This window comes from Annulohypoxylon maeteangense, assembly GCF_022496945.1.
Source record: "Annulohypoxylon maeteangense strain CBS 123835 unplaced genomic scaffold GGS22scaffold_30, whole genome shotgun sequence".
Lineage (NCBI taxonomy): Eukaryota > Fungi > Ascomycota > Sordariomycetes > Xylariales > Hypoxylaceae > Annulohypoxylon > Annulohypoxylon maeteangense.
In genome coordinates this window covers 215,296-228,874 of record NW_025953277.1, presented here as the reverse complement: position 1 = coordinate 228,874, position 13,579 = coordinate 215,296, and the positions used below count along the sequence as shown (strand labels likewise).

Below are 13,579 nucleotides of genomic sequence, written 5' to 3'. Positions count from 1 at the left end.
ACCCGTATTTATCCTTTGTATTTACGTTTTCCTATTCTCGGAATGGGTGATCGAATTTGCGTAATATTTGTTGATGGGATGAGGTTATGGTCGAGGTCGAGATCGAGGATCGGGATTTGAGACTTGGGACTTGGGATTAAGAATTTTGTAGAATGTAGACGGCAAATGCTTTCTTTCTTTAGAGAGATTTCCTAAGGAAAGTGTAAGATAAGACAATTACAATTACCCAGGATATCTGATAAGGGGGGATTCTATAAAAAAGTTATGTGCATCTGAAGTTTAGAAGTTGAGGGGTGCGAAACATAAGATGCGATGCTGAGCTGCTAGGTAGGTACATACTTTGTAGGCAGGCATTCGCTGCAGGAGCTAGAAGAGTAGGTACTGGGTATGTACCTAGGTATCTATCTAGGTACATGTATGTTTTGACATTAATCCGGGCTTTATGCCCTTCAAGTATACATACATATGGCGTACCACTATTAAGTAACATCCATGCACAAAATTAAAAAACATAGTAGGTACTGTGTACTTATTTATCCACTTACCGTTTTCTTTTAATAATTTTACAGCTTGGCGGGCCTATTTTAATTTCGTTTTAACTTTTTTTAGTTAATAAAATTTAAGGTAAATTTAATAATATATTATTAAATTATTTTTTATTTTATTTTTATTATTATTTTTTTATATATATTATATTATATATTATAATAAATTATATAAAATCGTATAAAATAATTATTATTTAAAAAATTAAAATAATTTATAAATATTTTTATTATTATATTTATTATATTAATACGAAACGTTTAATTAATTTATTTTTATTATTTTAAAAATTACGTTTAATTTTAATAATAACGTTTATTTTAAATTTAATATTACGTATAATTTTATTTTTTAATAATTATTTTCGTTTAACGAATTTATTAATATATTTTTAATTAACGAAAATAATTAATATTATAATTAATTAAAAAAAAAAATTTAAAAAAGTAATTTTTTTATATTAAATAAAAATTCGAAATAAATTTTTAAATAACGTTAAAATTATTTATACGATTTAAAAATTAAAATAACGTTAAAAAATATAAAATTTAAAATTAAAAATTAATTAAAAGTTTAAAAAAAAATATAATATTATTAAATATTAATTAATTATCGTATAATTATTTAAATTAAATATTTAAATTTAAATAATTTTTATTATTACGTAATAACTTTTTTATTAATTTAATTTTATTATTTTTTTAAATTAATTATTTATTTTTTAATAAAAATTTTAACTTTTTATTAATTAACTTAAAATAAAAATTTATTATAATATTTATTAAATATTTTATAAATTTAATTTTATTCGTATTAATTTTATTTAATTTAAAAATTATCGAATTAATTAAAATAATAAAATTAATAACGTTAATAATATTTTTTTATTAACGTAATATATTTTAAAATTTTTAATATTATTTTTTAAATAAATTTTTAATTTTAATTAAATTATTTTACGATTTATTAAAACGTATAAATATTTTAATTTATATAAATTTTTTACGTATAATTTATTAATATTTAAATTAACGAAAAAATTTAATTATTTATTAAATAATTAAAATTATTTTAATTTTTTATTTATTTATAATTATAAATAATAAAAATATTATATTTTAATTTTTATAATTATTTTTTTAACGTTAAATTTAAAAATTATAAAAGTTTTTAAATAATTATTTTATTAATTTATTTAAATATATATTAAAAACTTAAATATAATTAATTATTTTTTTTAAAATTATAATTAATAAAATTTAAGTTTTTTTAAACATTTTTTTTATAAATTTAATATTATAAAATTTAATAACGTTTATAATAAATAACGTTTTATTTTTTTTAATATACCACGTAAATTTAATTTATATTTAATTAATAAATATTTTTTCGTTATTATACGTATATTCATTAAATAATATTAAAATATTTAAAAAATATAATTTTTTTTTTTTTTTATATTTAATATTTTTATTTTTATAAAAAATAATTAAAAATTTATATATATACCCGTTTATATTAATATAAAATAAAAAAATAATTTAACGTTTATTTTACTTATTATAATTAATTTTAATTATAATTATATATGTTTTTTTTATTTTATATATATATTTATTAAAAAATTCGAAAAATATAAAAATTTTATTAAAATTTAAAATTCGTTAAATAAAAAAATAATAAATTATTAAATAAAATATATCGTTAAAATTAAATAAATTTTTAATATAATTATTAATTAATTAAAAAAATTTTTTTAATAAAATAAAATTCGTTATAAACATTAAAAAAAAAAAACTTCGTAATTAATTTATAAATATAAAATTTTAATTCGATTTATCGTTTAAAAATAATAAATATTTTTAAATAAAAAAATAATATTATATATATATTTTTTTAATTTTATTAAAAACTTTATTAATATATTTCGTTATTTAATAATAATTAAAATAATATCGTTTTAAAAAATTCGTAAATTATTTATTATTAAATATAAATAAATTATTAAACTTCGAATAAATTAATTTAAATAATTTAATTAAATTAATTTTAAATTATATTTACGTAATAATTTTATTTTTTATTTTTTTTTAAAAAAAACGAAAATATAATTTTTATTTTAATTTTAATTAATAAAAATAAAATATAAGCTTTTTATTATAATTATTTTTTAATATATAATTTCGATTACGTTATTAATAAATAATAATTAACTTAAAAATATCGAAAAAAATTAAAACTTTTTAATAAATAAATCGTTTAAATTTTAACTTTAAAACTTCGAATTTATTAATTAAAATTAAATAATTAAATTTAATAAAATTTAATAATATAATAAATTATTTTAAAAATATTTTATAATATATTAATTAAATTAAAACTTCGATTTTTTTTTTTTTTATATTATATAATTTATTATTAAAATAAAATATAAATTAATAAATAATTTAATTAATAAATATTTTAAATTTATAATTAATTTTTTTAATAATTAATAAATTAATTAATAAATTATTTATAATAAAAAATAATTTAATTAAAAAAAAAATTACACGTTTATTAAAAACTAAAATATTTTAATATTAAAATTAATAAAACTTTAAATTTAAATTAACCGTAATTAATAAAACGTTTTTAAAAAAGTTAAAAAAATAATTAAAATAAACTTGTTAAACTATAAAATTATTAAAAAAAAACGGTAATAATATTATAATAATAATATTAATAATAAAGTTTAATATTAACGTAATTAAATAAAATTACCATTAAAATAATTAAGTATAAAAATACTTACATATATAATAATCGAAATTTAAAATATAATATATAATTATAATTATTAACCTTAAATATATATTATATAAATATATGTAAGTATGTACATTAATAGTGATAACATTGAATTTATTAAGCAAACTCTTGCCTTAACATAAGCATATATATATATATATATATATATATATATGGATACATACATATGTAAATACCTTAATGTAAACACGCACTATGTAGGTACCCCACGACGCAAATGCCATCAGCACTGGCACCTGGCAGGGAAGGGAGGGGTATGTATTTAATGTTAGAGGTGTGGCTTGTGCTCAATTACTAAATGTCAAGCCATGTGGCTTCACATACGCACATGTCTCGTCGGGTTCGTCCCATGAAGTTCCTATGTCCTAATGTTCTGATGTTCTATTCCAATGTTCCAGTCTATACCATCAGTCATTGCATCGTCGGGATAGAGAAATAAGTTAGAACATCTTTTGACTGATATTAATTTTTTCCCTTCGTTTCTCTCGCTTCATGTTTGAGAACCTACGGATTAAACGATCGCCTACTTGTTTCGCCGAAGAACGATATGCCTCCGTTACCATACCACATACGGACGCATCTACTTGATTAAATTGGATCATCCTATTTCGCACTTGTAAGGACGACATTAAGCTTGGGTTATACCTTTTCGGCGCGCGCCAAACATCACCAGCGTGAACAGCTGCACATATAGTTTGGCTTCTGCACCTACTATACCTTATACCACATACCATATACATATACCGCACATCGCACACCGCATACTGTGTCTTATAGACTGATCGAACAATTCGACTACCTACCTATACACAACTGCTTTTCTCGATACCCAATACCCAATACTCTGAGAGTATAACATCGCATAGTTTGCCGGCAATTTGTTCACACTGCTTGACCCGTGCGACACTCCTACTTTGACGAGCAGTCTCGTCCAATTGAGACCGGAAATATCACAATACCTCATACTGGCCTTGTCGTCATTGCCACTACGCCGAAATTCATAATATCTCACATCTTCTTTGTCGCCGTTTCCCAAACCCGTCTCCGACGTCCTGTGTTGGGTTTTGTGTTGGTTGGCTACCCCCTCTCTTTGTTACGGTCAGGCTCTGTTCTTCTCAGTTCCATGAAGAATTGCAGTCAGGTCCCGCAGCTATATTGATCACCGTACCTGCCATTTCCTAGAGTATTTGATCTTGTTCTTGCATTGCTAGGCCCATGAACGCCTTTGAGGTGTGAACTGCACAAGATGAGCCAAATCCTAACTTCACGCCAAGCTGAAGAGCTGTAAGTTTCCCCTTTGTGACTCCATCATATCCTCAGTGACTAGAAGAACGGGTTAGGGAATGGTGCTAACTATCGTCAAAGACATAAAGCCATCATTGCGTACCTCTCGTCAAACAACCTATCTAGCACAGCCGCTGCATTGCGAGAAGAGCTGAATCTCGGCGATAGCTTTGATGCAGCCACTTCGAAGAAATATGAGGGACTCCTGGAAAAGAAGTGGACTAGTGTGGTGCGGTTACAGAAAAAGGTATGACAATCAACATTCTCCATGAGCATTGTCCCTTTTCTGATATATAGATCCCCCCCGTGCTAGATTATGGACTTGGAGTCAAAAACTGCCTCCCTGCAATCCGAGTTGGATAACGCGACACCCACCTCCCTCTCTAAGCGAAACCAGGATCCGTCTAGCTGGCTCCCCCGATCTCCTGCACGCCACACCCTGGAGTCCCACAGAGGGCCTATTACCTCCGTCGCGTTTCACCCTGTCTTCTCCTCCTTAGCCACCGGCTCCGAGGATTACACCATAAAAATATGGGACTGGGAACTGGGGGAATTAGAGCGGACGATAAAGGGACACACCAGAGCGGTGTTGGATGTTGATTTCGGTGGCCCTAGAGGAGGAACCCTGCTCGCGTCATGCTCGAGCGACCTGACCATCAAATTATGGGATCCTTCTGACGATTACAAGAATATCAGGACTCTGCCAGGACATGACCATAGCGTTAGTGCCGTTCGGTTCATTCCATCAGGCGCGGCCGGTGCGCCAAGTTCCAGCAATCTTCTAGTGTCTGCCTCCAGGGACAAGACTTTGCGTATATGGGATGTGTCGACGGGTTATTGTGTTAAGACGATACGAGGACACGCCGAGTGGGTTAGGGATGTCTGTCCATCGCTGGATGGCCGTTATATCTTGTCCGCCGGCAACGACCAGACCGCTCGCCTCTGGGATATCTCCCTTGCAAACCCCGAGAGCAAGCTGACATTGGTCGGCCACGAACATACGATCGAATGCTGTACTTTAGCACCACCCTCCACTTACCAGTACCTTGCGCCCTTAGCCGGACTGAGTAGACCGCCCCCGGCATCGAGCTCTGCGGAGTTTATGGCGACTGGATCCAGAGACAAGTCAATACGTATCTGGGATGCGAGAGGCAACTGCATCAAGACTCTTGTAGGACATGACAACTGGGTGAGGGCGTTAGTCTTTCACCCGGGAGGGAAATACCTGCTTAGCGTGTCCGACGACAAGGTCTTGCGTTGCTGGGATTTATCACAAGAAGGAAAGTGCGTGAAGATGCTTGCAGACGCACATGGACAATTTGTGTCTTGCTTGAGGTGGGCACCGGGAATCGTACGCGAAGCAGCAGTGAATGGGTCAACCGAAGGACAAAACGGCACATCTACGAACGGTACCACGAAGGCTGATGTGCAGATCCGATGTGTCATTGCGACTGGATGTGTGGACTGCAAACTAAGAGTGTTCGCCAACTGAAAGCACAGACAAGATACATGCTGCAGGACTCGAAAGAGGGAGAGAGCGAGGAAAAAAAGAGAAAGAAAAGAGAAACGAAACGAAAGATCCCGGCATCGATTGGTTGTTTGAGCTTCTACCAATGTTTAACATGCCTCTACCAATGTTTAACATGCCTCTACGACTAAGCAATGTAGTCCCTGAAGCGAAGGCTAGAGGACCTATACTCGAATGCCGTGACTATCGCGCAACTACAAATAGTACGCCGTCCCTTGAGGCAGCTTACAGGAAATCCTGAGACGGATTTTCGAGGCTGAGTGATTGGAAGGCTATAGGACGGAACCGAACTTGACGAATGAAGAAGTGACGAGATTTGGAAGTGTTGTAAATTCCAAGGTTGGCACCATCTTTCTGCGGTGTGTTGACATCGTCAGGCTGATCAATGATGGCAACAGTACTTAGATATGGAAGAAAATAGATACCCAATCACCGTACGCCGATAGGTCTGAACAGCATGGATCCCATAGGTGCCACCGGGGCACGAAGTAGTTATAACTTGTGTATAATGAGCGTACCCCTCGGACTTCTCTTGTAGGTACCTACTTTACGTACGTACCTACTTGATATGTAGGTATTCACAATAGGTATAACTATCCAAGTTACCTAGTACCTAGTAGGTTTGTAGCTAATAGGTAAGTACACGTGGCTGATATTTACATGTATCTTGAGGTAAGATGACTTCAATTTAAAAGTTGGTGATACGCCTGCCTTTCTGCCTTTGCATTGCCCCTTTTCTTCATGTTTGCTAATGCAACACTGGGTACCTAAGCTACTACCTACCTAGCTGGCTAGGTAGCTATCATATGACTATGTAAGGTAGATACATCATAATATATCTCATATCTGGGTACCCAATGCATGTATTGTATACATGATGTTAACGATTTAAAACTTAAAAAAAAGAAAAGAATATTAATAGATGTCCTAACTCTACGGATACTACACTCATAGGTACTAGGAAGTACCGGGAACCTAATGAACTGGCCCTTGAGGGGGATGCATGTGTACAGGTCCAATCGGGTGCTCGCGCGGTCTGCCCGCACAGTGAGAGAAGATTAGGTACTGCGTGGAGGGAGTGTAAGAGGTGGAGGCTTACTGCGCCACATGCACGTGTGTAACCCTTGGAGCTGCAACGGCGGGCAGAATTAGCGAGTGGAAGGTACAGTAGGTAGTACATCCTGTACACATCCATCACATCACTTGCAGCAACAGCTGTAGGCTGTAGGCTGTATACCTACCTATACTACCTACATATGCATAGTAGCTCTTAGGTACATAGGTAAGTGCAGACTCCAAAGTTTCTTATTCCAAGGTTAGGAACCTTGAAGCTTCCTCGCCAAATCACATTCAAATCGGACATCGAATCGTATAATCCATAATCCGTCCTGTCCATCTAGCAGCTGACTTACATATACCTATACCTACCTACCCACCTATCCGCCTATCCGTCCTCCGCAATCAAAATCCTCCGGCCAAGATCTATACTCCCCGTAGGTCTAAGTTCCTGAGTCTAGGTCAGTTCTGGACTAACATCAACATCCATTTTAAGTTCAAATATTCCAAGTTCTGTTGTTTTCCCTTCTTTGATAAAATCAGTACATTTGCATTTACTTATCACTTGACCTGAGTCGATCCGACTCGTTTACAAAAGCCGCAGTTTTATCCCCTCTGCCTTGTAATTCGTATGTCGTCCCTTTTATCCTGGCCTCTGTTGGAAAACAAGTGTGGCTGAAGCGACACATACATATCTACAATACCGCTTATCAAGACTTACCTATCCTACATGATAGGACAAGCACCTGAATCCCACGATCTCTTCTTGACCAAATCTATAGATTCTTTTCTTTTTCTTCATTCTTTTCACGTCCCCATCCTCCAGAGCTCCTTAAGTACTATGAGTATACAGACTGATTTATGATTATCCATTTGCAGTATTTGGAATTGGATTAGGTCCCCCGTTTTTGAGGGGTTTGAAATACGAAAAACCTGTCCAAGGCACTAAAGATCGACCTGACAAATTGATCAAATTGATTCCATTGTCACCGACCGATAGGAACGACCATCAAGAGGTCAAAAAGAAAGAAAAATAGCGGAGAAAAGAAAAAAAAAAGCAGGGAAAAAGTTACACTATTCGTGCCAGTAACATTTTTTCCCTTCTGCATTTGATCATCACTTTCGCCTTTCCCCTCCACGCGCGCAATCGAACCAAGTCCGACCAAACATAAATCTCGTATGCCGAATCCCGCACTTTACGCCCTTCTACAATCTTCGTTCGCATTCACATTCATTTCAGCGCCTTTATCGGTCACCCTTGTAGTCCGGTGCCGCTGCAGCCCAGCCGGCGCGGTGACCTAGGGTATCGCTCCCCATCACGAGTCGCAATGTTCTGGAGATTTGGCGGTTACGCCAATATCTCAACCATCGATACAATTCTTGATAAGCCCGACTTCCAACTTGAGGATCTCCTTGACGAGAGTGATTTGATTCAGGAGCTAAAGCAGCATAATACTAAACTCATAGAATACTTGCGCGAGCCCAAGGTTCTTGAGAGGCTCCTCGAATATGTTGTCACTCCCAAACTTGAGCCTGTAGAAACCCCCGAAAATGACACCAACGAAGACGACAAGAAAGGAAGATCTAGGGGTTTGTCTTTTGGCCGTCCTCGTGCCTCGTCAAGAGCAACCAGCGATGGTGCGGACGAAGACGAAGTTGAGAAGAAACGAAATAGATATGCTTATGTTGCAGCCGAAGTCCTTTCTTCCGATAACTGGTCTATTTACGAGGCCTTGATGGAGAGTCATCATCTTCTGTGCAACTTCTGGGACTTCTTGAAGCTCCCGTCTCCGTTAGATCCACTGCAGGCCAGCTACTTCACCAAGGTTAACGAGGCTCTTTTCGACAAGAAGACGGATGAGATGATAGCTTTATTGAAGTCCCTCGACGATGCCATCTCCAACGTGCTACGACACGTTGACTGTCCGATGATTATGGATCTCCTTCTCAAGATTATCAGTCTCGAGAGAACCGAGAACGGGCAGGGTATAGTTGAGGTATGATTTTATCTAGAGTTGGAAGGGTGAAACGAAAAAGAGACACTTAAGAGAGATGGCTAATGTGATTTTATTCTCCATAGTGGTTGTATACTAAGGACGTCATGCCGACATTGCTCTCGTTTCTTGGGCCGGGACATAGCTATGCCACCCAGACGTCTGCTGGCGATTTCATCAAGGCCATTATCACGGTCTCTGCTAATGCCTCCCAGAACGAGCAAGCCTGCATTGGCCCTAACGAACTCACGCGTCAGTTGGTATCTAAGCCTTGTATTCAGACTCTTATCGGGTACATGCTCGGTGGTGGGAATGCCCTAACTGTTGGTGTGGGAATCGTCATCGAAGTTATTCGAAAAAACAACTCTGATTATGACCCGGATGTCGGACCCGACTCGAACGCCCTGCCCTCTAGCCGTGATCCTATATACCTTGGCACCTTACTTCGTTTCTTTGCGAACCACGTTCCCGACTTTATGTCATTAATTCTCAATGCCCCGGCCCAGAAGCATCAGCTGGAATCAACATTTGGCGAAAAGATTGAACCCCTTGGCTTTGACCGGTTTAAGACTTGTGAGCTCATGGCCGAGCTTCTCCACTGCAGTAACATGTCGCTTCTAAATGAAATTGGCTCTGAGCAAGTCATTGCCTTGAGGGACGAAGAGCGGCAGCGGTTGCGAGCTCAAGGCCGACTCACCGCGAATCGCGGCGAGGACGTACAATCATCAGAGGACCTGACTATGCGCATGCGCCATTCATCACCTGATGACGGCCGCCGACTCGAGGTTACAAATGCTTCCGATGATGACGGCTTCGAGGAAGTTGCTCCGGCGGGCGAGATGACTGAGGATACGTCCCATGAATTTGTGAAGGCCGAGGACGAAATCGCTAACGGACCCGCTTCGTCTTTCCTTGATAAAGAGGACGACGATTTCGTAGAAGAACCTCTCAGTTCTCCTAGATTAATTGTCTATGATGGCAGAGTCGACGAACAACAATTTGAGAATCCCGAACTTGTCGTTGCACCTCTCTCGCCAAAGAAGCCGGCCGCCTTACAGCACCTCACACGAGAGGATGATAGCCCGATTGGTAGCTCCGAGTCACAACCATCGCAGCCGGCTACTGAACCACGCCGAACAGAGGAAGCCAGTCATCACTCAGAGGGTGCCGGGCACTCTGTACCAGCCGGCGTTGAAGAAACGGAGCCGCTGCCTACATGTGAAGAGTCATATTCAAAGCCTAGCGACATACCAGAAACCTCTGCTAGTTCGACAGCCCACCTAGGAGAAGAAGTTTCCCCATTCCCCGCTGAGGTATTTGCAGCCATCGACACTTCCGTGGCGAACGAGTTGAGCGCGGTTTCCGACGAATTGTCGCAAATGAAGTTTGAAAGTGTAGATATTCCGTCTGGTGATATACCTATCACTGCTGTAGGTCAACCCGAGTCAGGTCCGTCCGGGGCCGGTGAACGTCTCGACCCGGTTGTCGGTGACTTCCTGAAGATGCAATTTGTGGAATATCAAGTTGTGCCAACGATTTTGGTGAGTGACTTCAAACGAAATCGTAGTCATAATATGAGGCTAATCTTATCCTAGTCGTTTTTCTTCATGTATCCCTGGAACAACTTTCTCCACAACGTCGTTTACGATATCGTCCAACAAGTATTTAATGGTCCTATGGATCGTGGTTATAATCCTACCCTAGCTATATCTTTATTCGAAGCTGCCGATATCACGAACGCGATCATTAATGGGCAGGCAACTAGCGAACAATCACAGGCTCGGAATAAGACTCGCATGGGTTATATGGGTCATCTTACACTTATTGCCGAAGAGGTTGTCAAGTTTACGGAAAGAAATCCGCCGGAGCTTCTATCGGAGCTTGTCTTAGATCGCGTCATGAGTCAAGATTGGATCAATTACGTTGAAGGTGCTCTAGCCGAAACGCGAGAGAGAGACAATGCCATCCTTGGTGGCATCAGGCCCGAAGTTGCGCTGAACAACAGAGCACAGATGGCAGGCAATGGTCTCGGCGGTATGGGCCTGTCGAGTCTTGGGCTCGGTGGTGCCCAGGGTGGAGGTTCCAGCGCACTTGCTGAGGCAGGGTTAAATGGTGGTGGAGGTGGTATGGAGATACAGGATAATGGCAGTGGGAGTAGCCTTGGTCCCTTCAGTATAAGTTCCGGCCTACTGTCGGGTTCTGGATTCGGCAGTTCTAGTGATGAAGAAGAGGACGATGCGGAGGATAACGAAGAGGATGTCAACAATGAGGTGAGTTGTTTCGCAGCGATCTGACTACCCAGAACCCATTTCTATGCACTCCACATCCAACTATTGATCTCCACGCGCATTTATAAAACGTAATGCAATGCGCTTACTCACACTCTGGCAGTTTCGCGCCTACACCGATCCATTAAATACGTCTTCGTCGTCAATGGACCCTCCCTCTGTTCCGCCGCCTCCGCCTCCACCCCCGCCGTTGAACATTCCCCCGTCACGCGCGCGCCTACAGCTTGCCGCAAGACTAAAGATGCACCAGAAAAATGCAGCAACTGCCTCGGCCCAGCCTGGCGAAGCAGAGAATGATGTAGAATCAGATGAGCACGGGTCTGGCAGAGATACCGAAGACATCCTCCGCAATCCATTCGAGGACGATGGAGAAGATGATGTTGACGATGAAAGCGACGACGGATTAGGCGAAGCCGATGGCAATAGAGATGCCTGGGGTGCTGGGCCCTCTAGAGGTAGCTGGTGGCGGGGTGCCTTGCGTAGGGGTAGGGAAAGGTTTGGCGATGGTAGAGACGACTCCGACTCCGAGAAAGACGAGGCGGCTGAAGGCGACGAAGAGGACGAAGAGTTTGGCGAGTTCGCAATGCCCGAAGTAGACAAAGATGGAAGCAACGAGAAGGGTGGAGTCATAGTAAAGCCTCTCCCAGTCCACCCACCGTCCCAGAATCAGAAAACCTCGGCCTTCACCAGCCTTTGGCCCTTCGGGTCGAAAGAAAAAGATAAACAGAAGATCAAAGAGGGCGAGACGTCAGAAAAGGTTGAGGAGGACAGCGAGATTACGGGTGACGACGGCGAGAAGATCAAGAGCACTCACGAAGCGGCCCGGAGGACTAGTATTGAAGATCCCGATGATGAGGAAGTGGTCGTTTAGGAGCCAGATTCCAAATCGAACAGGGCTCTGTGTGATGACTTTGCCAATGTTTCTCGAGGCTTAGACGGATGATACCCGACAATTAGTGATGCCCAGGCCCAAGATGAATGATTGATGGGATATGGTAATGGGCATCGTCGGACTCGTTTGTATTATACATGTGGTTTTAGAGATGGTTTACTTGCATGTTTGACGATTTCCCAACCTGTAAAGTACTTCTGGAAGGGTAGGAGATTCCTAATGACGACTTTATAAAAGTAAGGGTAGCTTGTGTCGCTTCGGGCATTTGATTTCTAGCCTACCGTAATGTCTATATGAATTATGGAGTGATGATAATGGAATACCATGCACTTGAAAGAGGTCAAAAATTTCACCACGGGTAAGTGTATCCATATATCAAAATATTTTACGATAACACCCTCCATCCTGAGCATTTCGATATTTGAAGAGGGAAAAGGGAAGGGAAAAAACCTACCTACCTACCTAGGTATATACGAAGTACTAGGACCCGTTAATTAGCGCACTGGCGAGTTGATAAAAAAATCCCTACCAATTTTTATATCTCTAATAGTAGTTCTCTTGTACAAAAGCATGAGTCAAGTTAATAGTGGGCTTTATTATTTGTGTCTGCAAATTCACTAGGTGAAGCATAAGATGATCATGGAAACTTCTCCTTGATTGATATTAATATGTAAGTCTAGGGTTAAGTTGCGAGCGGCGTTGAAGGATTTAGATGCCATGTCAGCTAAAGGATGCTGTAGACCTATAAATATGTCGTCAGCCACGACCAACTGTAGCACAGTTGCGGGCGCCTAGGTACCTAGTACATATAAACATACAAATATACCTAGGTACCTACTAGGTAGTGATAATCGGCTTTTTGCTGATGTCATATACACATCTAAGCTGCCGTCAGCTAAGCCCATTTCGGATAGACCCAAGATGAGCGTAGCCTGTTGTTGCTTAATTTAGTTCAACTTCTAAAAACCATCTCCATGGCCCTTGCTTTACCTAGGTTTGAACCTGTTGCTCACCACGTGCGGAGCCTCTTGACTTAACCAAACTAAGTAATTTCCATTCCTCCTTTCTATTTTTCCTACATACATACATGATCGGCCTACCTTTCCCCCTTCCTTTCCTTATTCTCTTATTCCGCCATCCACAGCCTCAAAAGCTAGCCCAGCTCAATAGCCACCAACAA

General features: G+C 38.3%; 2 protein-coding genes across 2 annotated transcripts; both read left to right on the top strand.

The window, feature by feature from the left end:
• Positions 1–4,350: 4,350 nt before the first annotated feature.
• On the top strand, positions 4,351–6,287 carry GGS22DRAFT_99345 (dynein regulator). The gene is made up of 3 exons (XM_047968633.1): positions 4,351–4,641; positions 4,723–4,888; positions 4,955–6,287. Exons 1-3 carry the CDS (start codon positions 4,604–4,606, stop codon positions 6,131–6,133), a joined length of 1,383 nt encoding a protein of 460 aa, XP_047814035.1. The 5' UTR covers positions 4,351–4,603; the 3' UTR covers positions 6,134–6,287.
• Positions 6,288–8,553: 2,266 nt separating this feature from the next.
• On the top strand, positions 8,554–12,378 carry GGS22DRAFT_182532 (SAPS-domain-containing protein; the record flags this gene model as incomplete). Its single annotated transcript, XM_047963978.1, has 4 exons — positions 8,554–9,222; positions 9,306–10,760; positions 10,815–11,489; positions 11,611–12,378. 4 exons carry the CDS (start codon positions 8,554–8,556, stop codon positions 12,376–12,378), a joined length of 3,567 nt encoding a protein of 1,188 aa, XP_047814034.1.
• Positions 12,379–13,579: the final 1,201 nt, after the last annotated feature.